The sequence below is a fragment of the Panthera tigris genome, chromosome A1, assembly GCF_018350195.1.
Source record: "Panthera tigris isolate Pti1 chromosome A1, P.tigris_Pti1_mat1.1, whole genome shotgun sequence".
Lineage (NCBI taxonomy): Eukaryota > Metazoa > Chordata > Mammalia > Carnivora > Felidae > Panthera > Panthera tigris.
The window spans coordinates 62,943,975-62,967,556 of record NC_056660.1 but is presented as its reverse complement, the minus strand read 5'-3'; the positions used below and the strand labels follow the sequence as shown (position 1 = coordinate 62,967,556).

Here is a 23,582-nt window from a genome sequence, read left to right as displayed (position 1 = left end):
TATTTTCAATTTTATGTAACCAAGTTGTATCTTGTACAGTGAAAATAAATTTAAAACAAATTTCTCAGGTACAAACCCATGATTTTGACCATAATTACTATTACGTGCCTTTATTCAACATGGTCTTATTACAAGCTTTCTCCCGTCAATGCTCAAAGTTTATTGACAAATTTCAAGCAATGCAATTTTATTTATCTGTGTTACTTCTTTATAATGCCCTTCAACTTTTAAATTATGCTAAATATTCATAATAAGATTCATTGAGTAGAATCATGAGTATTTTATCAAAATTAATGTTATTTTCATAATTACACATATGGTATTATTAGAGAAACACCATCTCTACCACTTTACAGAACCGAATCAGAGGAAGCAGTTGGAAATCCCCGGGCTCTTCCAGACCACTACTGTTTTCACCCTGTGTCACAGATCAGCCTCCTCCAATATGTTTATGGCATAGAGGTGCCTGTGTGGCTCAGTTGGTTGAGTGTCTGACGTCAGCTCAGATCATGATCTCACGGCTTGTGAGTTCAAGCCCTGCATGAGGCTCTGTGCTGACAGCTCAGAGCCTGGAGCCTGCTTTGGATTCTGTGTCCCTCTTCCACTCTGCCCCTCCCTCACTCATGCTCTGTCTCTCTCTCCCTCTCAAGAATACGTAAAACATTTAAAAAAAAATTTTTTTAATACATGTTCATGGCATAAATTGTGTGATGGCTTCGTCACCACATAAGATATACTTATCTCCAAACTCGTCAAGCTGTATACATTAAATATGTACAGCTTTTTGTGTCAATCATACCATGATAAAGTGGTTTTAAAAACAAAACAAAAAGATTAGCCTCCATCAGATAATCAATGAATGCCCCTGTCACATCCACCAACGTCCATCTTCCATAGAGAACTTTAGAAACAGAGAACTCAGTTCCACAGAGAACTTTAGAAACTTCTAGAAATATTTAGAAACTATTTAGAAATAGTTTCTAATAGAAACTATTAGAAAAACTGTTTCTCTCACCCCAACTCTCCAGCAGATGTGACTCAGAGATTCCAACATCCGGGGGAAAGCATCCTTCTACCTCAGCCTCTTTAATTCATCTCCATGACACACCAGACACTTACCCCACAGACGTATCCTTGGTGTAGTTTACTACCATCAGCCCTCTCCTGTCCTCAATTCCTTTTCCATCATGCCCAGGGCCCCATGATGACCATAATGTAACCAGAAACTGACCATTTCTGACCACCTGTACTGCCAGCACTGGGTTTAAGTCACCCTAGTGCCTCTTACGGATTATTTTAATAATCTCTTTAGGGGCTTCCTAGGTCCACCCATGCCCCACTACAAGCTGGGTGTGTGTGTGCCCCTCAACAACTAGACCTAGTTAACTGTTTTCAAATCAAGCCACACCTATGGCAAAAACTTCTGTTTCAGAATAAAAGCCTAAGGTGCCCTACATGCATCTATGCCTGTCACCTCTATGATAGTTTTTCTTACCACCTTCCAGCCCCCCACGGTGCCCCAGCCACACTGGGGCTATTCCTCTAACATGTGAGGCCCATTCCTACGTTAGGATCACTCCCTCTTGCTAGAATGCTCTTCTCCCAGACATCCATATATCCAACCCCTTCACTTTGACGAAACCTTTGCTCCAATGCCAAAAACTCTTCCCTGATCATCCAGTTTAAAACTGCAATCCTCCAGGACTGTTACTCTCCCTCCCTCTGTTCTATGCTACGGTTTCCCAAAGCATTTAATCCATCCTAATGTATTTACACTGTATACATTTATTTTCTACTTTCCCCTGGCTGAAACACACAGTGTGAGAACAGGAATTTTTGTTTCATTCACTGAAGTACACCAAGCACTTAAAACAATGCGGGCACATACAGGCTGCCCCATGAATGTTTGCTGGATGGATAAATGATTCTCCTATTACCTGTGCTCAGCCACAGATCCCCACTACTCACGCCTTCTCTGGAGGCAAAAACTAGGCAGGGCTAAAAACGAAAACAGCGGTACCATCATGCAAACCGGCTTCATTATTAATTAGCTGTCTCCAATGTCAGCCCTCTAACTGGACTTTAGTTCACTTCCTTTCCCGTTTCCCACAGCAGCTACTTCAGAACATCACCACCATACACACACACTTCCTAGTCCATCTCACACCATGCCCTAGAGCTGCAGCAGCGCTCACTGTCCCTAAGCTCGCCGCAGTAGAGGGTGATCACCCCGCAAAACTGGGGCTCTAACTAACAACAAGGCAGAGGGGCAACAATTATATCTCAATAAAGCTAGGGAAAAAAATTAATGAATTTTTTTTTTAATTAAAAAATAGATCCTTGGGGCTTCTGGGTTACTCAGTCAGTTGAGGTCCAACTCTTGATTTTGGCTCAGGTCATGATCACAGGGTGGTAGGATAGAGCCCTGCATCGGCATGGAGGCTGCTTAAGATTTCTCTCTCTCTCTGCCCCCCTCCCCAGCTCACATGTGCTCTCTCTTTCTCTCTCTCTCTCTCTCTCTCTATATATATATATATATATAAAATAAATGAAATAAATAAATGAAATAAATATAATATATATAATAAAATGAAATAAAGTCCTCAGTTAAAATTCACACTCAGAGCCATGTGTTGGTTATTTAATATTACCATGCTTATAAATAAAAGGAACTGGAAGATACATTATGTCACCACTTGAAGAAGAGAAGAGAATGTCACACGAGGAATGGGAGATAGAGAGGCCAGAGAGAAAGATGTGAGGTTGGTAGCTTCGTGGATTGAGAGTAGAGGCAGAGCTAAAAAAAAAAAAATACTTGGAAATATAGAAATTAATATTCAATTTATGATTATTTATAATTTTTAGATTTTATATTTTTTCATCACCATCTCATAAAATTGATCTTATATATATACCGTATTAATGTGTATGCATGCATGTGTGTAAGTATGGAAGTAGTAATTTAAAAACTTTTTTTTTAATTAATATGATAGGAAAGAGGCAAAAGCAAATGAAGAGAGCAGGGGAGCAGAAGCAGGGGCAAGGATGTGACTGTAAGCCATGAGAATGTACAGGAAGCTTGTCAAGAGCTTGGACTTCTACAGAATATGGAAAGACATCTGAATTATTTTAGCTAAAACTTTAAGATCCAAATGGATATCGGTACCTTAAAAAAAAACTCTTGTTTTTGGTATCTAAAAAAAATTTTAAATACATACAAAACACCGACAACAATGTATATATCCTCAAAGTGTGTACACAGGTTCTTAGGACATATTCCTAAGGGAAAATAAAAAAAACACACACACATCAAGAACTGTTTGTGAAAAGACATTCAGAGCCCCTACTCAGGGAACTGTGCATTTTGGAAACAAGGTGCCATTTCATACCTATCAGTTCAACAAATCTCTCAAAATTCTGACAATACTCATTGTTGGGAAGGAAGTAGAACAGTGCACAAAGCACAAAAACTGTTTGTGGTGTTTCAATGGGTGCAGCTCCTTAGAAGAGCAACTAAGCAACATGTAGTGAAGCTGACAAGGCACCCGGCCAAGAAGCCCCAGTCTCACTGTGTATCAACCCCAGGAAAACAGGTGCCTGTGGGGACTTGAACAAGAATGGTCACTAGAGCAGAAGTACAAAACTCAGTTGGAAATTACTGAGATGTCCATCAAAAGGAGGATGAACAAATGTCACGTATCTATAAAAAGAAATTCTACAGGGGCGCCTGGGTGGCTCAGTCGGTTAAGCATCTGACTCTTGATCTCAGCTTAGGTCTTGATCTCAGAGGCGTGAATTGAAGCCCAGCGTTGGGCATGAAGTCTACTTTAAAAAAAAAAAGAAAGAAAAAGTAATGTTATAAATCGCTTTACATGGATGAACAAGAGATAGAGGGACAGATAAATCTCAAAAACATAGCTAGTTATAACTTCCCACATGTCCCGTTCTTTACTTCACACATAGGTAGTTTTTAAGAATCATCCCTTGGGGCACCTGGGTGGTTCAGTCGGTTAAGCGTCCGACTTCTACTCAGGTCATCATCTTACAGTTTGTTAGTTTGAGCCCTGGGTCGGGCTCTGTGCTGACAGCTCAGAGCCTGGAGCCCACTTTGGATTCTGTGTCTCCCTTTCTCTCTGCTCCTCCCCTGCTCACACTCTGTCTTTCTCTCTCCTTCAAAACTAAACATTCAAGAATCATCCCTTGAGATCCATATGCAAAAGTAAGATTAAACTAATACGAAGATAACAAAACGATAATCTGATGAAATGTTAACTTATCCTCAAGAAAATAAATGTGCAGTTCTCACACTGAAAAGATTTAACTGAAAAAGTATTTAATATAAAAATCAAGAAAGAATTGTTTTGCCGACTATAAGCAGGTGACTGTGCTTTCTAGGTGAGATTACCATGGCACCAGATGATATTATCATAACCTGCTGTCAGTCAAACTTAAAACAACAAAAAGTTTACTTTTTCAAGTTTAAAAAATAAATCTGGCAAAGTAAACCTGATCTTAGGTCAATAGTTAATAGTATTTCCACCATCGACAATGCTTCATGCAAAGCAAGCTTTACTTCCAGCTGAAAAGTAATTTAAGCTCTTGCAACTTTTATCTAGAATACAGGAAAATTACCCATTTGCAGAATTAACAGAAGCCTGCTGACACAGATTCGACAGACACTATTTTTTAACATTTCTGAGATAAAGGACAATTGGATAAAGACCAATTGCGTTGATAGCTGCTGTATGAGATAACACATGAACACACATGCTGCCTCACACTGAAAAGGAAAAACAGTGCAATCATATTCAGGATGCCATCGAAGGAGACACTATAATGTGCCCCTTTCTAGTTCATAAATGAAAAAGACAGATGTTGGCATATTAGAAGTCTAAAGGAATCAATAAAAGGTTTGGACACCGTAACCCCAGCACCCAACAGTGCTGGTACCTAGTAGGTGCTCCAATGCCACAGCAAATCATCGAGAGGAATACATAAAAGAAAGAAAGGAGCAAGGGAGGGGTTCAAGCATTTTACTTCAGAGCCATCTTCTTGAAAGTAGTGTTCATTCATTCATTTATTCATGCAGTTCAGTTAATTATATTTACTGCTGCTAGAGATTGAGAGAAACAACCCCCCACAACTGCCAGCCTAAGGCTACCCGTTCTCTTACACTTGAACTTTTGATCAGGTAACTCTCCGTGTTAAAAACGGTATTATTCCTTTATCCTTCGACACAATGCTCTTCCAAGGAATAATTTTAATTATTATCCACCTTTGTGAAGCATAGCTGAAGTGAATAAAATAAGATTAATGTACCTCATGCTTAATAATATTTATATAAATCTATTTACTCTCCCATATATTAATATATTCAAATATTCACTATATCTTTGTGCCTTTGACTATGTGCCTTTGACTTTACATTAGTTTTACAGTAGCTATACACCAGCTATACATTTTACAGTAGTTAGTGTAAAGGAGAAAAATCCATTAATTACATCCTCACTCTTAATTCACCTACTTTTTAAAATAAGATGCTTAATTTTGAACATATTCCTATATTTCATTAAAAATAAGAATGTATTTTTATTAAATTCCTAATTCTAACATTTCAATGCACAAGGACAAGCCTGCCAATCTTTCAAGTACTTACAATCAAGAAATGAAAATTTACTCAGCCAAGAGAATGTAATCATAAATAAAAATGTTAAAACTTTCCTGTTCGGGGCGCCTGGGTGGCGCAGTCGGTTAAGCGTCCGACTTCAGCCAGGTCACGATCTCGCGGTCCGTGAGTTCGAGCCCCGCGTCAGGCTCTGGGCTGATGGCTCGGAGCCTGGAGCCTGTTTCCGATTCTGTGTCTCCCTCTCTCTCTGCCCCTCCCCTGTTCATGCTCTGTCTCTCTCTGTCCCAAAAATAAATAAAAAACGTTGAAAAAAAAAATTTAAAAAAAATAAATAAATAAATAAAATAAAACTTTCCTGTTCTAACTATCATTTATCACTCAGTCTTTTGTAATAATGTACACTTTTTAAATGCCATATATAAAACTGGAAACCTCCAGAATATAGACTTGGTATCTACCATATATTTTTGAAATACAGGAGCAACTGGAAGATAAGAGAAGTAGGGAAAGGTACAACTCGAAGAAAAGGTGCAGCTTTTTAACCTTATCTTCCCAACGTTTCGACAAGTTTCTAATGGCGTTCTCCCAAATATTCCTTCCTTTTATTTTTTCCCTTCCTTTTAATTTTTGAAAGTGAGGCTGAAAAATTTGTTCAGTTTTAAATTTAAAAAGCTAAACTACATTATCTTATTTGAATGGAGATTTAAAAACTGCCAAATTTGAAAGCTGCATAAGTGTTGCTCTTTTACTGTAGATGACATATTCTCTGTCAACTTCCTCTGTTTCTTCATGAGTCACACCATACTTTATTGTATAAACAAATAAAACATTATAAAGAGTATTTCCAAAATATTTTTAAAGCCAGCAATCCCACACTCACTTGAAAAGAGAGGAAGGAAAAACAACTCTTTCGCATTATCTGTGGCTGTTCTGCTTCATTCACAATCATTATTAAGCCCTTGAAAATAACGAAGAGTTACTGTCTGCACCGTGACATAGCCAGTGTTCCTCTCTGCAAACAGCACCACTTATTTACAAATAACAACAGACACAAAGATAACAGCTTGTTCCTTTCAGCTTATGAAATGCTCCATTCCGTATGAAAGACTACACTTGAGGATACAGTGAAGCCCCTGGTCATAATTATGGATCCTTCCAAAAACAGATTATCATTTCGTTGTTTGTTTAATTTAAGGCAATGTGACTGGAACCAACACAAATAAATTACATAAAAGAAAATAGAAGAATCATCCCAGTAGGCGGATTCCAATTGCACTGGTAGGTAGCTTCCTGTGCACAATTCCAGATCTGAATGCAGACTGTGTACAGGATAAACTTGTCTTCCGGCACCAGTTGCCAGCACTGTTTTCTCCCTTCCTTTAAAAGTTCCTTCATCTCACAATAATGTGGGTGCCCACTACATCCATACACGCAAGCAATCATTCCCATCGGTCACACCCAAAGGGTTGCTTCAAAACCAGGCTTCCGTGGGATTCTATAAAAGCTATGAGAGAAGGGACCATACTACAGTCTTTTATAACCCAGAATACCACTTAAAAAGCAGGTTAACACTGTTGGAGTAGGAGACATAAATGAAATATTTGAAAATCAAAATATCAAAAACAGCAAATCTACTTACATTATTTGAGAAGTGAATTGATTTCCCCATTAAATTTCTCTCAAGCAGCCAGTTTTCCCAATTAAGTGTGTTGGCTTCTTTCTTCTTAGAAAAATAAAGACTTTGAATTGTTTTCAGATATTCTGATGGCACGGAAACTAGATAGTAGGCATTTTACTTACTGATAAAGTCACCTGCTCGATTATGGTACAGTAGATGTGATTTCTCAAACTGCTTTTAGTATATATGTTTAAGCTTGTTTTTATGGACATAATCCTAAAGCTACTCACTCTATTAAATGAAAAGCAGTTATTCTTCTTATAAAAGAATGTATTCCAGTAAAGTTAGCCTTTAGGCAAATTTATTCTAAATTTGTTTTGCCTTCTCATGATTCTTAAATAAAACTTGACATTCCACAAAGGGCGAAAACAACCACTTATAACAAGTTTTATTTAAGAAAGAGCCTATCATTTTCATTTTTACGATTAATATTTAAGTAAACAGCAAAACTCAAGGGCACCTGGGTGGCTCAGTCAGTTAAGCATCCAACTTTGGCTCAGGTCATGATCTCACAGTTCATGAGTTTGAGCCCCGCATCAGGCTCTGTGCTGATAGCCCAGAGCCTGGAGCCTCCTTCAGATTCTGTGTAGCCATCTCTCCCCCTCCCCAGCAAAACTCAACCTATTGAATATAACAAAATTTATTAAACAGAAAAATTTTTCAATGTAGATAAATTACCTGACACTATGGTAGATAGAGACGATCCCATGTATTTCTACTTCTTATTTGTCACCAAACTTTTAGCAATATCACCACAATTTTTCAACAGCCTGAACCCATTTTAAAAGTAAATAATTCAGGTGTTGTATTTTTCCCAATCATTTGAACCTAATATATTCTGTCTCTTTTTTTTTTTTTTTTTTCAAGTAATCTCCACACCCAACATAGGGCTTGAACTCACAACCCTCAGATCAAGAGTTGCATGCTCTACCAACTGAGCCAGCCAGGCACCCCATGATGTATTCTATCTTGATCAATTTATCCAACAATGTGTAAAAGGTTTGTTAAGATATCTTTGAAGGTAGAAGAAAATGTTCAACATTCACTGAGTGCCAATATATTAGCAACGACAGCACTTTCTTTCACTTCTATAATTAGCTCTGCTACCCAAAAAGGTCGGTTTCATTGGTCATGATCTTCTTCAGCCATATATTCTTCCTTGAAAGGATTAGTTTTGACATTAAAAGATAAGAAATCATCATGAAGCTTTCCTGTTCAGTAAACTTTAATGACTCAAACTCAAGTTGATGCTCTAAATCTCCTTCCATGTGAGTCCAGCTCACCTTTTCAAGCACAGAATCTCCACCACACTCCCCATCCCTGTTCTGGTCAGACTGGTTTATTCACTGCCCTTTACCCCTAGAATGTATTGTCCATATTGTGCATGTTGTCATTTCCATGAGAAAAAAACCATCACATCACTCTGTGTATGTGGTTATAGTCTTCTGGTTCAGCCAGTTCAAATCACAAATCTTTGCTTACAAGGCATATCAACATGTTTTCCTCCAACAATTTCATATGAATAAATCCCATAACAGACATAAAGTTGTTTTCTAAGACATCTAAAAAATCACTAAAATAATAACATCTTAAAATTTGACGTATCACAGTTTCCCTAAGAAAATCACTAATTCATCATGAACTACATTTTAACTCCACTTAAATTTTATCCTGATTCATTGTATTTATGTTATTTAATGAACATAGTTTTAAAAATTAATCAGCTTTGTGATTTAGTTATGCATGTAAACAAAGCACAAATATTTAAATAGACTGACAATAATATACATAAAGGAAAAGGAATACTAACAAAAGTCTATTTTGCTTTGAACAAAAGCAATAAATTTGTTTGAAAAGTAGTATAATCTAGATATTTTCATTCTAATCATATACAGTTAAGCTAATGTTTTATAAAAGGAAAAATAAATTAAGCTATTTTATTGTAGTAATAAGGGGTTTTATGGAGATGATGACTAAAATAAGGGAAAGATCATCTATTTTCCAATGTGCCTTGTAATTTTATAACCCATTAATTTTATTTCTGAACATACTGTTTGAATTAAGGTTGAGTTCTGGTCTTAGCTGATCCTTAAATATCCAATTAATATTTCCTATTTTACTGTTTATCAGACTTGTCTGCACTTTGACATATCACACTGGTGTTCTTATGAAAACCACATGAGGTAGCCAGGGGAAAAACTTAGACAAATATTTCTTCAAATCATATTTTTAAAAATAAATCTATAATTTCCCAGTTAAAAGCAATGAGATTTTATGTTACAGAATACTAAAATCTAATAATTATGTCCATTCATACTGCAGTAAAACCATAGGTCAGAATACTGAGGGACCTGGAAGGACCCACAAAGGGCACATATTTCCAAGGACTATTTCACTAATATAACAGTTTTCCCAGTCCAACTCAGTATTTATGTCCTGATTGACCTCAGAAATAATGACCTTTTTCTGAGGGTTAAAAGAAGTTAAAACTTCATTTTGTTCCAGAATGATGGTATGCAAAGGTAAGAAAACCTAGCCCAAGTTTACCAGGATAATGGTAATAGGAAGATTGCATAACAAGACTTCTCCTTAGTTTCAGAAATCAAGATACATTTACCTTGAAAAGCAGCAGCATTTCGCGATATTAGAAACTTTAATGTGGAGCTGGACGATTGAAGAACTTCCTGCATATCTTGGCGAGCTGCAGTCTGGTATCTCTCCTCCATCTTCCTAGTGCAACAGGTAGGTTTTTTGGATATGCAAACCTGTAGATCAGGTCCTGGAACAGATGTAATATTTTTTCAGAATAATCACCTGTTTATTTGATTACCATTACATGTCACATGTCAGGCATTAATGATCAAAAGGGGCTCATGTACTATGTGAGAAATTGATTTACTAGAGCAGTTGCTGTTAAAAAAAAAATGTATGTATTGTCCATGAAGCCAACCATGAAACAAAATGCTGTAAACTATTAACTCTTTGCTCAAATATTTTATTAACATTTTGATCAAATATTAAATATGTCTATTCAATTAACTAATTACTATTACCTGACAAATACATTATATAACAGGAAACAAATTAACTGTTACATGTAAGTACAGAGCTACATCAGGAAACTTTTATTTTTGCTTATTTTGTTAATTCAGCCAAAAGTATTTGATCTAAATACGTTAATCAGAAGTGTATGGGCTAGAGGCGCCTAGGTAGCTCAATTGGTTAAGCGTCTGATTTTGGCTCAGGTCACAATCTCATGGTTTGTGGGTCTGAACTCACAGTTCACAGGTTTGGATTCTCTGTCTCTCTCTCTTTGCCCCAACCCGGCTTGCTCTCTCTCTCTCTCAAAAATAAACAATAAAAATAAACATTAAAAAAAAAAAAGGATGTGGGCTAAAACATTTTTTTCCTGAGGAAATAAAATCAAAGTTTGTACATCAAATAAAGGTGAAAAACCTTCACCTGATTTCTCAACTCAGCATTACACTTGCGATTCTTATGGAAGAAGTGGTTATCAGCAATAACAGTATAATGGAGGACTGAGATTCTCCATGGCCCAAACCCACCATCCAAATTTCTACTCATTCCCTAAGTTTACTAGAGACAATTCCTACCATTAAAAGTACATTTAGTTTTATAACCATATTCAGAAAACTTCCAGGAAGATGCAGATTACATGGAATGTGAAGTTATTACACAGATGTAATAGTTGTAGTTAGAAAAATGCTAATAGAATTAACAACTCTTATCCCAGATGAGCTAAAACCTCATTCTATACCAGAATAATATGCAAATACAAAAAAAAAGTATTTTTATAGCCAAGTTTACCAGTACAATGATAATAGGCAAAACACGTAACAAGACAGGGGAGGCACCTTTATACACAGCAGACGTGCTAGAGAACAAAGAGGTAAAGGGGCATAGATAGTGCCTATCGAGGAGAACAGTGATGGGACATCATGGTTTGGGCCCTAGAGCATCCCAAGGCTAGCCAGGTTTTATGTAAAGCTCAGCAGAGTTTTCTTTTCATGGCCTCATAGAATACATTATTTCCTTATCTTAGGGTAGGAAAAACAGTTGTGGCCTTATTGGTGACGGGGAAGTTTCACAGCACACATGTCAGCTCTTCAGTGACCAACTCTACATCAGCAAATATAAAATACCCATGTGTGCACATACGCGCGCCATACAGACACTGTCAAACCCCTCCTTTTTCACACAGAGTAGACCTCAGGCCTCATATCTCCAAAAGTTGGTTCTGGGTAAGATCAAAACATGTGAAATAGGCCAATACAGGACACCAAAATTTGTAATAATTTTGGCTTTAGTTTGTTTACGTTAGACAAATAAAAAATGACAACATTTGAGCATTTCTCAAAGGCAAAAAAGCATAAAATATTGATGTGTGTCACAGTAGGTAATATTTTGGCAACTGTTTTTCATTTTTCTTGGCTAAAAGTATACAAAAGCAAATTCTACTTTAAGACTGATTGAAAGAAAAAGCTGTCTTCCCAGCTTTATTCCTAAATGGAAGGACTGGGGAATTAAGAGTTCAGAGAAGAATAGAGATTGGAGGAAAGAACAAATAAATAAACATGAAAGTATATAAACATATTTAGTATGGTAAGGACTGCTAGGGAATAACAATAGTAACAACAATAACAACAACAATAATAGATCTTTGCAAATGTCTCTCCAGAATTCAAACACCAAGGTCCTTTGCTAGACCACCTTCTTAAACATAGCTTATGAAGGCACCAAGTTGTGACCACTCCAACCTCCCTCTCACTCCAGCCTCATCTCAAGTAACGCTGCCCACTGTACCCTTCCCTTCACACATGGGCCTATTTCAGCCCTTCATGTTCACCAAGTGCCCTCTTGCCTCAGGGCCACTTTCTCCATGCTCGGCTCTCTGGAAGGGATGCTCTCATTCCTACATGTGCTCACCCACACATATGGAAAACACACACCTCCTCCTAATTCATTGCCATCTATTTTTCTTTACATGTGAACTCAGCCTTCCCGTGAGAACCTTCCTTAGCCTCCCAGACAGCTCTTGTCTTTATTATATGCTCTTGAAGTGCACCATTCCTCTCCATTGCACTTATCATGGTGCAATGTTATATTCCTTCATGTGATGACTAATTAATTCCTTCATCTAACTGTAAAGCTCCACATGAGGGAATTTTTGCTCATTGTTATATCCCAGTTGACCAGTACAGCGCCTAAAAAAGCATAGAGACTCCATTTTTATTCACCAAACCTATAGTTGAGGATCTAATGTGAATAAACATCATCTTATTGAATCCTCACATTAACCATATGATGTAGAGATCATTACTACCACATTTTACATATGAGGAAATGGAGACATGAAGAGGATTTGAAAACTGCCCGATATCACATACCTATGTCACACACTACAAGACGGTGGAGCTGGTGATCGAAAACAGGCAAAGTGATTCCCAAAGTATCTTCTTCACCATCACTCTACTGAGAGGAAAGCTGTAGCCTTAAATCTATAAATGGTTTGTCTACAGATATGACTGGCCATTTTTGATTCTTCTTCTTGAAAGAAGTCATCTGTTTGGTAAGTTACCAAATTTTAGGTCAGGAACCATCCAAGGAATTTTATTCAAAAAACAAAATAGGCTTGGGGAGCCTAGGTGGCTCAGTCAATTAAGTGTGCAACTCTGGATTTCAGCTCAGGTCATGATCTCAGGGTTGTGGGATTGAGCACCACATCCAGCCCCACATCTTTGGATTCTCTCTCTCTCTTTTTTTCTCTCTGCCCATCCCCTGCTCGCATTCTCACATATTCTCTCTCTCTCTCTCTCTCTCTCAAAATAAATGAGCATTAAAAAAGTCATCTAAAATATGAAGTTATAAAGATGCCATTTGCGTTTTCGCCCAATTTTAAATGGTGGAAAGTACAGTTAGAAAGGTACTGCAAATGGCCTTGACTGTTGTCCTAAACATAACAAGGGAGAGAGACTATCTCCTATCTCACAGCTCTGAATAAGCATGGACAGCAATTTAGAACACGTAAGAGCAAATACATTCTTCACGCTGATGAGCATGTGCACTGATTAATCCAGACTTTCATTCAGAATCTTGGTGGATGATAATGACAACAACATAACACTAAACTCCAATGCAAAGCAGGACTATAATTCAAAGATCTAGTTATGTTTAACCAGCACAACATTTTCCTCAGTATCCAGAGTTGGGGTGGCGGTGGAGGGGGAAAGAGTCCACATGAAACTAGTTCCCATGCTTCCTGTATCAGCCCAAAAGACAGAGGAGATGAACCAAACACCCTCAGGGGAAGGACCATACCTTACATTTTGCTCACAGTATAAGCCCAGAGGTCATAATAAGCTGTATGTTGATAAAACGCCCAACATGGGAGGCTGCGGTTCTCCCACTGTAAACACAACAAACATTATAAGAAAGCAAAGCCAGACGGAACCCAAGCAGATACCATGTAGGTACCAAGACTCATTTTTAGCATATTTCAAAGCCTGGTTTCAAAGAACATGGCATAATTGAGGATGCTATGAAACAGCAAGAGAGCACAGTCAAGGCTCAGAGGCAGCAGTCATGTTTCCGAATGGCAAAATCAAGCTCTGCAAGAATTAAATTACTAAAAGCAAATGAAATTAAAAATAAAACAGCAGGCTCCTTGCTGAAGGATATTCAACCAGAATTTCAGGAGCTTTTCCTGATCTCTCACCCAGAAGCAGCAGGATTGGTGACTATGACTTCCTTTCTGTTTTCCTGAATGAGAAACTGTTAGAGCCATCTCCCTGCTTCTGGATGGTTTTTTCAAATGTGTTAAAATAGGAGCATTGGGAGTCATCCTGGAAAGATGGCAGCCGTGAAGGCATAGTTTTCACTATCTCCAAATCCCCACATAAACCAGATGGAACAACTAGAAAATAAATCCAAGAAATATAACAAAACTAGATGATAGAGAATTCCCACAATTTCAAAATATAAACAGGGGGTTAGGGGGTGGAAATCAGCAACAGCCACAGATTTTCCCATTATCAGAGTCTGGGCAGTGGGGAGAAGCACTGAGGACAGGACAACCCCCAAACAGCCAACAGAATTTGCCAGAAAGTACAGTGGGCCAATCTGAGAACAGCAGCAGAAACAGGGACGCTTTTGCCCTCTCGATTACCGGGTATGTGCAAATGACCTACGATTGAAGGAAGTGAATGATCAGGAGCTATCCGAACCTGTGAACTCTTAAAACAGATCAAGCAGCCTCTTTTCCAGGACAGAACTCTACACAGAAAAAGTTCTGGAAGTGGAATCAAAATTTAACAGAATAGGGATCCAAGAAGCACAGATAAAGAAGGTCTAGACCAATGTGAGAATGGAATTAAAGCCAAGGAATTTCAGAAAAGAAGCACCCATAATTTTAAATGCTACACAGAAACGGAAGAAGTTCTGTAAAGCTAGAAAAGCTTTTCTGAAGCCAGCCTCAACCTAAATGTCCAGGAAAACAATACTCCCTTCCTATAGAATGAGCAACAAAAAATACTGCAGTCAAATCTCACACAGAGTTGTTATGATAAAAAAGAGAGTAAGGAACAGAAAAATCGCCCACAGACAAAGAAAGCATGCTAGAAAGATATGCCCCTAAAAAGAAAAACAAAAGATAAAAGATAATGAAAGAAAACATGGAAGAATAACACAAAGCAGTATCAGAAAACCTGACAGATGCAGTGCCCATACTCGGTACAGAACAAAAGATGAAAGAACAAGTTCTGAAATGAAGACTAAACCAGAAGGAACACAGGAGCCAGTCACACAAAGGTAATGCCCTACGGGAAAGAAAATGAAAAATAAGAAATTTTCAAAAATCAAAATGAATGGATAGATTTGAAAGACAGCAATAACAAACACTCTCGTAATATCAGTTCCCAAAGAAAAAAACAGGAAAAATGCTAAAAACTACATTTCATGTTATGCTACAACTGTGAAGGGCACAGATAAAACAAATAATTAGGGAATATTCAAATTCTACTGTCTAATTCTACCCTGTATTTTCAAAATTGAGATTTTTTTTTTAGTGTGGAGGCATAAAGAAGAAGTAAAGTAAAAGTCTGTAATCCTGAATTTGAATTGAAGTATCAACATGAAATCATGAAAAACTTTACCTCTGAAAGTACATATTTCCTAGCTTCCCTGAAAAGGCCTAGAAACAATGACCGAGTGGCAAAGGGCATCCCTTGTGCCCAGATTATCATCTTGAAATACTACTTTTCACAAGAAGAAATCAGTGCTTCTTAAAGAAATGCCTCATCCTAGGTCAAGAGCAGGCAAAAACAAGATGACAAACTAGCCAAAGCACCCTGTCCACCACATAGTGAAGAAGCTACCAAATAATTAGCGGGGTCTCATCAAAAGGATTCAGGAGCTAGGTTAGGGCACTAGGGCTGTCATAAAATACAACAGACGGGTCAGTTAAACAACAGAAATTTATTTGCTCACAGTTCTGGAGACTGGAAGTCCAAGATCAAGGTGCTGACAAGCTAGGTATCTCCTGAGATCTCCTTGTCTTGCATATAGCCACCTTCTCCCTATGTCCTTGCATGACCTTCTCTTTGTGCATTTGTACCCCCAGTACCATTCTCTCTTCTTATAAGGACACAATTCATATCGGATAGGACCCATCCTCATGACCTCATTTAACCTTCCTTCCTTCCTTCCTTAAAGGCCGTATCTCTAAATAGAGCCATATTGGGTGCTAGGGCTTCAACTTATGAATTTGAAGTGGGGGGCTGGTAGGAAATAATTTAGTTTAACACAGCAGCCAATTTCAAAAGGTTTCTACTGGTTAAACCTGGAACAACCTGAGCCTCAATAATAATAATAATTGTAATGAAGGGTGCCTGGGTCGCTCAGTCTGTTGGGCGTCTGACTTCAGCTCAGGTCATGATCTCACGGTTCATGAGTTTGAGCCCTGCATCGGGCTCTGTGCTGACAGCTCGGAGCCTGGAGCCTGATTTGGATTCTGTGTCTCCCTCTCTCTCTGTTCCTCCCTGCTCACACTCTGTCTCTGTCTCTCTCTCTCTCAAAAATAAAGATTAAAAAATTATTTTAATAAAAAAATAATAATTGTAATGAGCTACAATTAATCAAATATGCTTAAACCCAAGGGTTTTCTCTATCTGTGCTTTATTTTGTAATTAAAAAAAATAGTTTTAGAATAGAACTGCTTGTTGATTACATACGTTCTCTTTTTGTTTCAATCATTTACTCTCCCCCAGTCAACTTACAGGATTTTTATACTTGTAGCACAAACCAGCTTTATTGATGGCTTACATAGAAAAGAGCCCTTGGTACCAAGACCCTGAGATCAAGATATATTTCAGGATCACCAGAGTGGATATTACATGTCATAAAATACCAAATGCTCACCACACGAAAACAGGACCTTGGAATTGAGAGTAGGAGGAGTACACTGGTAAACTTGCTCCTCCTATCTTTTCTGAGATTGTCTTCTTGCCGTAAATTCAGAAAGTTATAGGAGTTTGTAAAATGTTATATGGTGAGAGGGTTTCTGACTGAGTCAAATGTATTCCTTCACCCAGCTAGAATAAAAAATACTTAAGTCCATGAATCCAGCAAGAATCATGACAATGGCATTCGATCTGCTGAACACTGGCCAGCATCTGTTCCCTCTCCTGGAAATTTCTTCTCAGTTCAACCTCTTGCTCACTCACATACATGCTATCCAAATGAGACTGATACACATAGACACATATCTACACATATATAATGATGAGTCTAGACTGGTTAAAACATAGCATCCTATCCTGTCAGCACAGTGATTGGTTCAGAAATAGACAGCCAGTCACAAGAAAGAAATGCAAAAAGATATTTGCCGAGGCATCTAGGAAAGCAAAGCTTTCTTGCTTTGGCTGGAACTGAATTTAATGGCGCAGGGACGCAGGGCTTGCAGATGCCACAGTCACTTCCCGGCTCGGAGTCAAGCCTGGATCTACCACAGCCTCTTCTGTCACCTGCCATATAACGAGATCCGGCCAATACAACAGCAATAATAGTGCGCAGGGTTACAGAAGGCTAAACATGCCACTCTCTTTTATGCTTTATTCCAGAACTTCAAAAGGACTTGCTATTAAATGGAGGGTCAAATAACACCTGTTTAGTGCCTGTTCCAGTTTCCTGCTCTGTGGTAATAACTTTTATGTCCAAGAAACAATAAGAAAGATTCCACTGCAGTGTGGCAGTGCTGCCAATGGAGAACAGCCATTAACTCTGGACAAAATACAACAACCAATGACCTGAAAGCTCTGGAGAGTGAACAAAAGAAGAAAGATTCTGGAAGGGAGTCAATATTTAGAAGAAGGGAAATGCCATAGGGTTAGTTTCCTATCTCTGTGGCTTTTAGTCTGAGGGCATCCCATCTATAAAGTGACTACCAATTTAAAAAAAAACTCAGTCTTTTTAGGAATTAAGCACAAGATGATAGATACCGAGGAAATCACTGCTGGTAGAAACAGCGAGGAAGGTAGAAACACCAGGAAGGAGTGGGCCAGAGAGAAGGAACCCCAATTGCTCCATGCACACTCTGCCCACATCTCTGGCTAATCCCGACACTACACCTCACGTGGCCAAGGCAGACTGTAAGTAGTCCAGCTACTGGCAAGATAACGAAAAGGAACTAAACTAAAATTGCAATAGCTTCCCAAGAGATACAACTGACAGTTTGAGCCCAACCAGAGTAATCTTCTCTGAAGACAAAGACATTAACATCCTTTGGAGGAGTATCATAGAATCCAGAGATACCAATAGCATAACATTCACAGTGTCCAGGGGACAATCTGAAATAACTGGACATATGAAGAATCTGTATTACGGCGACCCATTGTCAAGAGATAAGGCAATAATTCAGACCAACATGAGATGATCCAGATGTTGGAATAAACAGGGAAGGGCTCTAAAGAGCTATTATAACTCTGTTCAATGACATAACAGGAATATGTGCTCTGAAAATTATAGAATAAGAAATCTTATGAGAGAAAAAGAAACTGCAAAGAAAAAAAAATGCAAATTCTGTAACTGAAAAATACAACATATGAAATAAAAATTTCACTGGGTGGGCTTGATAGCTAAATAGAGATGACAGAGGAGAGTCAGAGGACATTAAGAGACCAATAGAAAGTATCCAATGTGAAGAAGAGCTAAAACTTGAAAATACAGAGAGACAAACAGACATAAATAGTGCCTCAGAGAGCTGTGGGAGAGTATCAGAAAATGTAACATATAAGATTAGAGTCCCAGAAGGCAAAAAGATAAAATGCTCCATGAAATAATAACTTTAAATTTCCCAAATTGGTAAGAACCACAAATTAAGAGATTTTAAAAGCTCACTGAACCCCAAGCAAAATAAATACAAAGAAAATCATGCCTAAGCACATTATAGTCAAACTACTGAAAGCCAAATATAAAAAGAAAAGGAAAGAAGCCCTGTATGTGAACAAAGGGGAGAAAGATAGGAGATGAGGTAGGTTCACACAATGCCTTCTAGATCACACTTAGGAGGGATTTTCACAATGAAGAAAGGAAGTAGGGGGGAAACATGATTTGATTTTGTTCTTACAAGTGCACCTAATTGCTATTTTGACCATCAGTATTTCTGTATTGCAGATGAGAGTTAAGATTGGGTAGAAGTAATGAGAAGTGGTTAGATCAGACATACACTGAAGGCGGAAGATAACTTGGATGTCTTTGGTGGGATCTGACAGGTGAGAAAGAAACAGGAATTACAGATAAGCCTTAGTATTTGGGCCTGGATGCATCCGTGGTACTGGTCATAGAAACGGAGAATGCACAGGGTGTGCAGGTTTGCAAGGAGCCTTGGCAAGAGATCCACACTGAAACTGTAAGTTTGGGAGTTTGACACACAAATGGTACTAAATAATGAGGGTTTCAATGAGACCAACTAAGGGAAGAGTTTTGTTTATTAAATTTAGAATGTTTCTCATCCTTAGGCCAGACCATTGGGGTTGCTGGGGAGTTTTTTTGCTTTTGGGGATTCTTCTGTTTTGCTTTGTTTTCTTTGTGAGAGAACTGCCCTGTGTGTGGTAGGATAGGAGCATTTCTGAATTCCACCCACTGGATGTCAGAGGCACCCTCCCCAGTTGTGACCCCAGACATTGCTAAATATACCCCTTGGGCATAATCAATGGTCTCTGGGTGAGAAGCACTGGCCGAAGACAAATGTTGGCGATAAAGAAGCGTATTTTTTCCAATATATGAAATATATTGTCAAATTGGTTTCCATACAACACCCAGTGCTCATCCCAAAAGGTGCCCTCCTCAATACCCATCAGCCACCCTCCCCTCCCTCTCACCCCCTATCAACCCTCAGTTTGTTCTGTTTTTAAGAGTCTCTTATGCTTTGGCTCTCTCCCACTCTAACCTCTTTTTTTTTTTTTTTTCCTTCCCCTCCCTCATGGGTTCCTGTTAAGTTTCTCAGGATCCACATAAGAGTGAAAATATATGGTATCTATCTTTCTCTGTATGGCTGCTTATTTCACTTAGCATAACACTCTCCAGTTCCATCCATGTTGCTACAAAGGGCCATATTTCATTCTTTCTCATTGCCACGTAGTACTTCATTGTGTATATAAACCACAATTTCTTTATCCATTCATCAGTTGATGGACATTTAGGCTCTTTCCATAATTTGGCTATTGTTGAGAGTGCTGCTATAAACATTGGGGTACAAGTGCCCCTATACATCAGCACTCCTGTATCCCTTGGGTAAATTCCTCGCAGTGCTACTGCTGGGTCATAGGGCAGGTCTATTTTTAATTTTTTGAGGAACGTCCACACTGTTTTCCAGAACGGCTGCACCAATTTGCATTCCCACCAACAGTGCGAGAGGGTTCCCGTTTCTCCACATCCTCTCCAGCATCTATAGTCTCCTGATTTGTTCATTTTGGCCACTCTGACTGGTGTGAGGTGATATCTAAGTGTGGTTTTGATCTGTATTTCCCTGATGAGGAGTGACGTTGAGCATCTTTTCATGTGCCATCCGGATGTCTTCTTTAGAGAAGTGTCTATTCATGTTTTCTGCCCATTTCTTCACTGGATTATTTGTTTTTTGGGTGTGGAGTTTGGTGAGCTCTTTATAGATTTTGGATACTAGCCCTTTGTCCAATATGTCATTTGCAAATATCTTTTCCCATTCCGTTGGTTGCCTTTTAGCTTTGTTGGTTGTTTCCTTTGCTGTGCAGAAGCTTTTTATCTTCATGAGGTCCCAGTAGTTCATTTTTGCTTTTAATTCCCTTGCCTTTGGGGATGTGTCAAGTAAGAAATTGCTACAACTGAGATCAGAGAGGTCTTTTCCTGCTTTCTCCTCTAGGGTTTTGATGGTTTCCTGTCTCACATTCAGGTCCTTTATCCATTTTGAGTTTATTTTTGTGAATGGTGTGAGAAAGTGGTCTAGTTTCAACCTTCTGCATGTTGCTGTCCAGTTCTCCCAGCACCATTTGTTAAAGAGACTGTCTTTTTTCCATTGGATGTTCTTTCCTGCTTTGTCAAAGATGAGTTGGCCATACGTTTGTGGGTCTAGTTCTGTGGTTTCTATTCTATTCCATTGGTCTATGTGTCTGTTTTTGTGCCAATACCATGCTGTCTTGATGATGACAGCTTTGTAGTAGAGGCTAAAGTCTGGGATTGTGATGCCTCCCGCTTTGGTCTTCTTCAAAATTACTTTGGCTATTTGGGGCCTTTTGTGGTTCCATATGAATTTTAGGATTGCTTGTTCTAGCTTCGAGAAGAATGCTGCTGCAATTTTGATTGGGATTGCATTGAATGTGTAGATAGCTTTGGGTAGTATTGACATTTTGACAATATTTATTCTTCCAATCCATGAGCACAGAATGTTTTTCCATTTCTTCATATCTTCTTCAATTTCCTTCATAAGCTTTCTATAGTTTTCAGCATACAGATCTTTTACATCTTTGGTTAGATTTATCCCTAGGTATTTTATGCTTCTTGGTGCAACTGTGAATGGGATCAGTTTCTTTATTTGTCTTTCTGTTGCTTCATTATTAGTGTATAAGAATGCAACTGATTTCTGTACATTGATTTTGTATCCTGCAACTTTGCTAAATTCATGTATCAGTTCTAGCATCTCATTAATAAAAGAAAAGATAAGAACCATATGATCCTGTCAATCGATGCAGAAAAGGCATTTGACAAAATTCATCAACGTTTCTTAATAAAAACCCTCGAGAAAGTCGGGATAGAAGGAACATACTTAAACATCATAAAAGCCATTTATGAAAAGCCCACAGCTAACATCATCCTCAATGGGGAAAAACTGAGAACTTTTTCCCTGAGATCAGGAACACGACAGGGATGTCCACTTTCACCGCTGTTGTTTAACATAGTGTTGGAAGTTCTAGCATCAGCAATCAGACAACAAAAGGAAATCAAAGGCATCAAAAGTGGCAAAGATGAAGTTAAGCTTTCACTTTTTGCAGATGATATGATATTATACATGGAAAATCCGAAAGAAGCGTTTCAAAAGAACCTTCACAGAGAAGGAGCTGTCAATGAGGTAGAAAGACAAGAGGTGGGGGAGGGGCAAAAGGAAAAGATGATGGCACCACATCCTGCTTTCAGGAAGGGACAGATCAGTTCTGTTGGGGAAAGTGGCCACATTCCAGAAAGTCTGTATTTTCCTAAGATCTGTAATCATCTGGGCTACCATTTTGGTTGTTTTCTTGACTCTAATTAGACAGTGACTACAGGAACAATCACATTGCATTTGGGGTCCTATTCGTGATAAATAGTTACAAGGTCATTTAAACGCACTGAGAGCTGTTGTGCTAAGACTTGTTTAACAGTTTTGCTGTCCATTCCTGTCAATTTCCTGTTGATGACTGAAGCACTAACAGTCCCTTGTATTGTCCTGCACCCTGGTGCTTACCCAAACATTCACTTTTGTGCATTTAATTGATTATATTTTATTTCTTTCTTTCTCCAGAGACTTCAAGTCCCAACAGGATAACGACCACCTTTGCCTCGTATCCCAGGGTGTTGTACACAACTAGCACAGTGTCTGGAACAAAAGATCTTCAATAAAGCATTAGTCTCCTCCCTTTTCCCCTTACCTGCACATAAATATTTTCTAAGAAACCTAAGAAGGCACTTTCACGGCTTAAAATTAATGAGATAGTTTTAAATATAGATTCAGGATAAGCATATCACTGAGGACATTAAAAACTGGTTCAATAAACCTTTTAAAATGGCATTTGTTATTATTGTACCTTTTTACAAATATTCCTCATAATAATGTATTGCTGGAACTTATAGATTCATCCATTTGATGGAATACAGGCACTGTCCTATAAAAGTATATATTGATATTATTCATTTAAATATAAAAACAAAATTTTTTCAGAAGAGTATTAAGTATTTTGGCTACCACAAGAGTATTATTTTGGCTATTATGAGGGGTTTTTTTTTTTTTTGGTTCTAGATTCAATATAAAATAAGTAACATTTGGCAATCTACAAATTTAGACAAATAGGGTCAACACAATATTCACAGGTAGAATAGTAATGCTGTCTCCCATATAAATGGCATCGTTGATCCTTCAACAGATGATACACTCAGAGCTGTGTTTCTAGCCATAGTTTATCAATATTTACACAAAATCACACACTTAAATCTTTACTTTTGTAACCAAAAACAAGCATTTCTAATATGGATGTATATATTCTATGTCTATAAAGCAGAGAAAGGTATGCTAAACAGAATGCTTTCTCCCACTTGAGTCATGAATTAGAAGTCAACGTTCTGCAACACGTTAACCAGCTCAGGAGACAGAAGGCCTATATATTGTTAGCATGTATACACAGCCTGCTACTTGAGTGTGAAACAAAATGAGTTGCAGCCTCACCCCCTCAGTTTTAAAAGAGCCCCCAAATTTTTCTACTGCTCTTTCACCAGCTCACCTAAAAAGACTATCTGCACTATTTCTCTTAAGGAAACCAGCCCCATGCATTAGAGCCCCTCCAAGCCAGGCTGAAGCAGAGATTCAGAATCACCCGGCCCAAAAAATTAAGCATTACTTCTCTATTTGCAACCACTGATGGATATGGGCTCAAGACCTTGCCAGTGGTGGGCTTAGGAATAGGGAAGAAGAAATTCTCATTCATAAATGTAGCTCAGGCCAAAATGACTTCTCAGCATACGATTCCCGTGGGATCAGCCCAC

General features: G+C 38.3%; 1 protein-coding gene across 1 annotated transcript in view; it reads right to left on the bottom strand.

The window, feature by feature from the left end:
* Nucleotides 1-23,582, bottom strand: part of GPC5 (glypican 5) — a 1,419,588-nt gene that overhangs the window by 1,367,786 nt on the left and 28,220 nt on the right. The window contains exon 2 of the mRNA XM_042979061.1: nucleotides 9,922-10,083. Within this exon, the coding sequence (XP_042834995.1) occupies nucleotides 9,922-10,083 (162 nt within the window). The remainder of the gene's footprint in view (nucleotides 1-9,921; nucleotides 10,084-23,582) is intronic.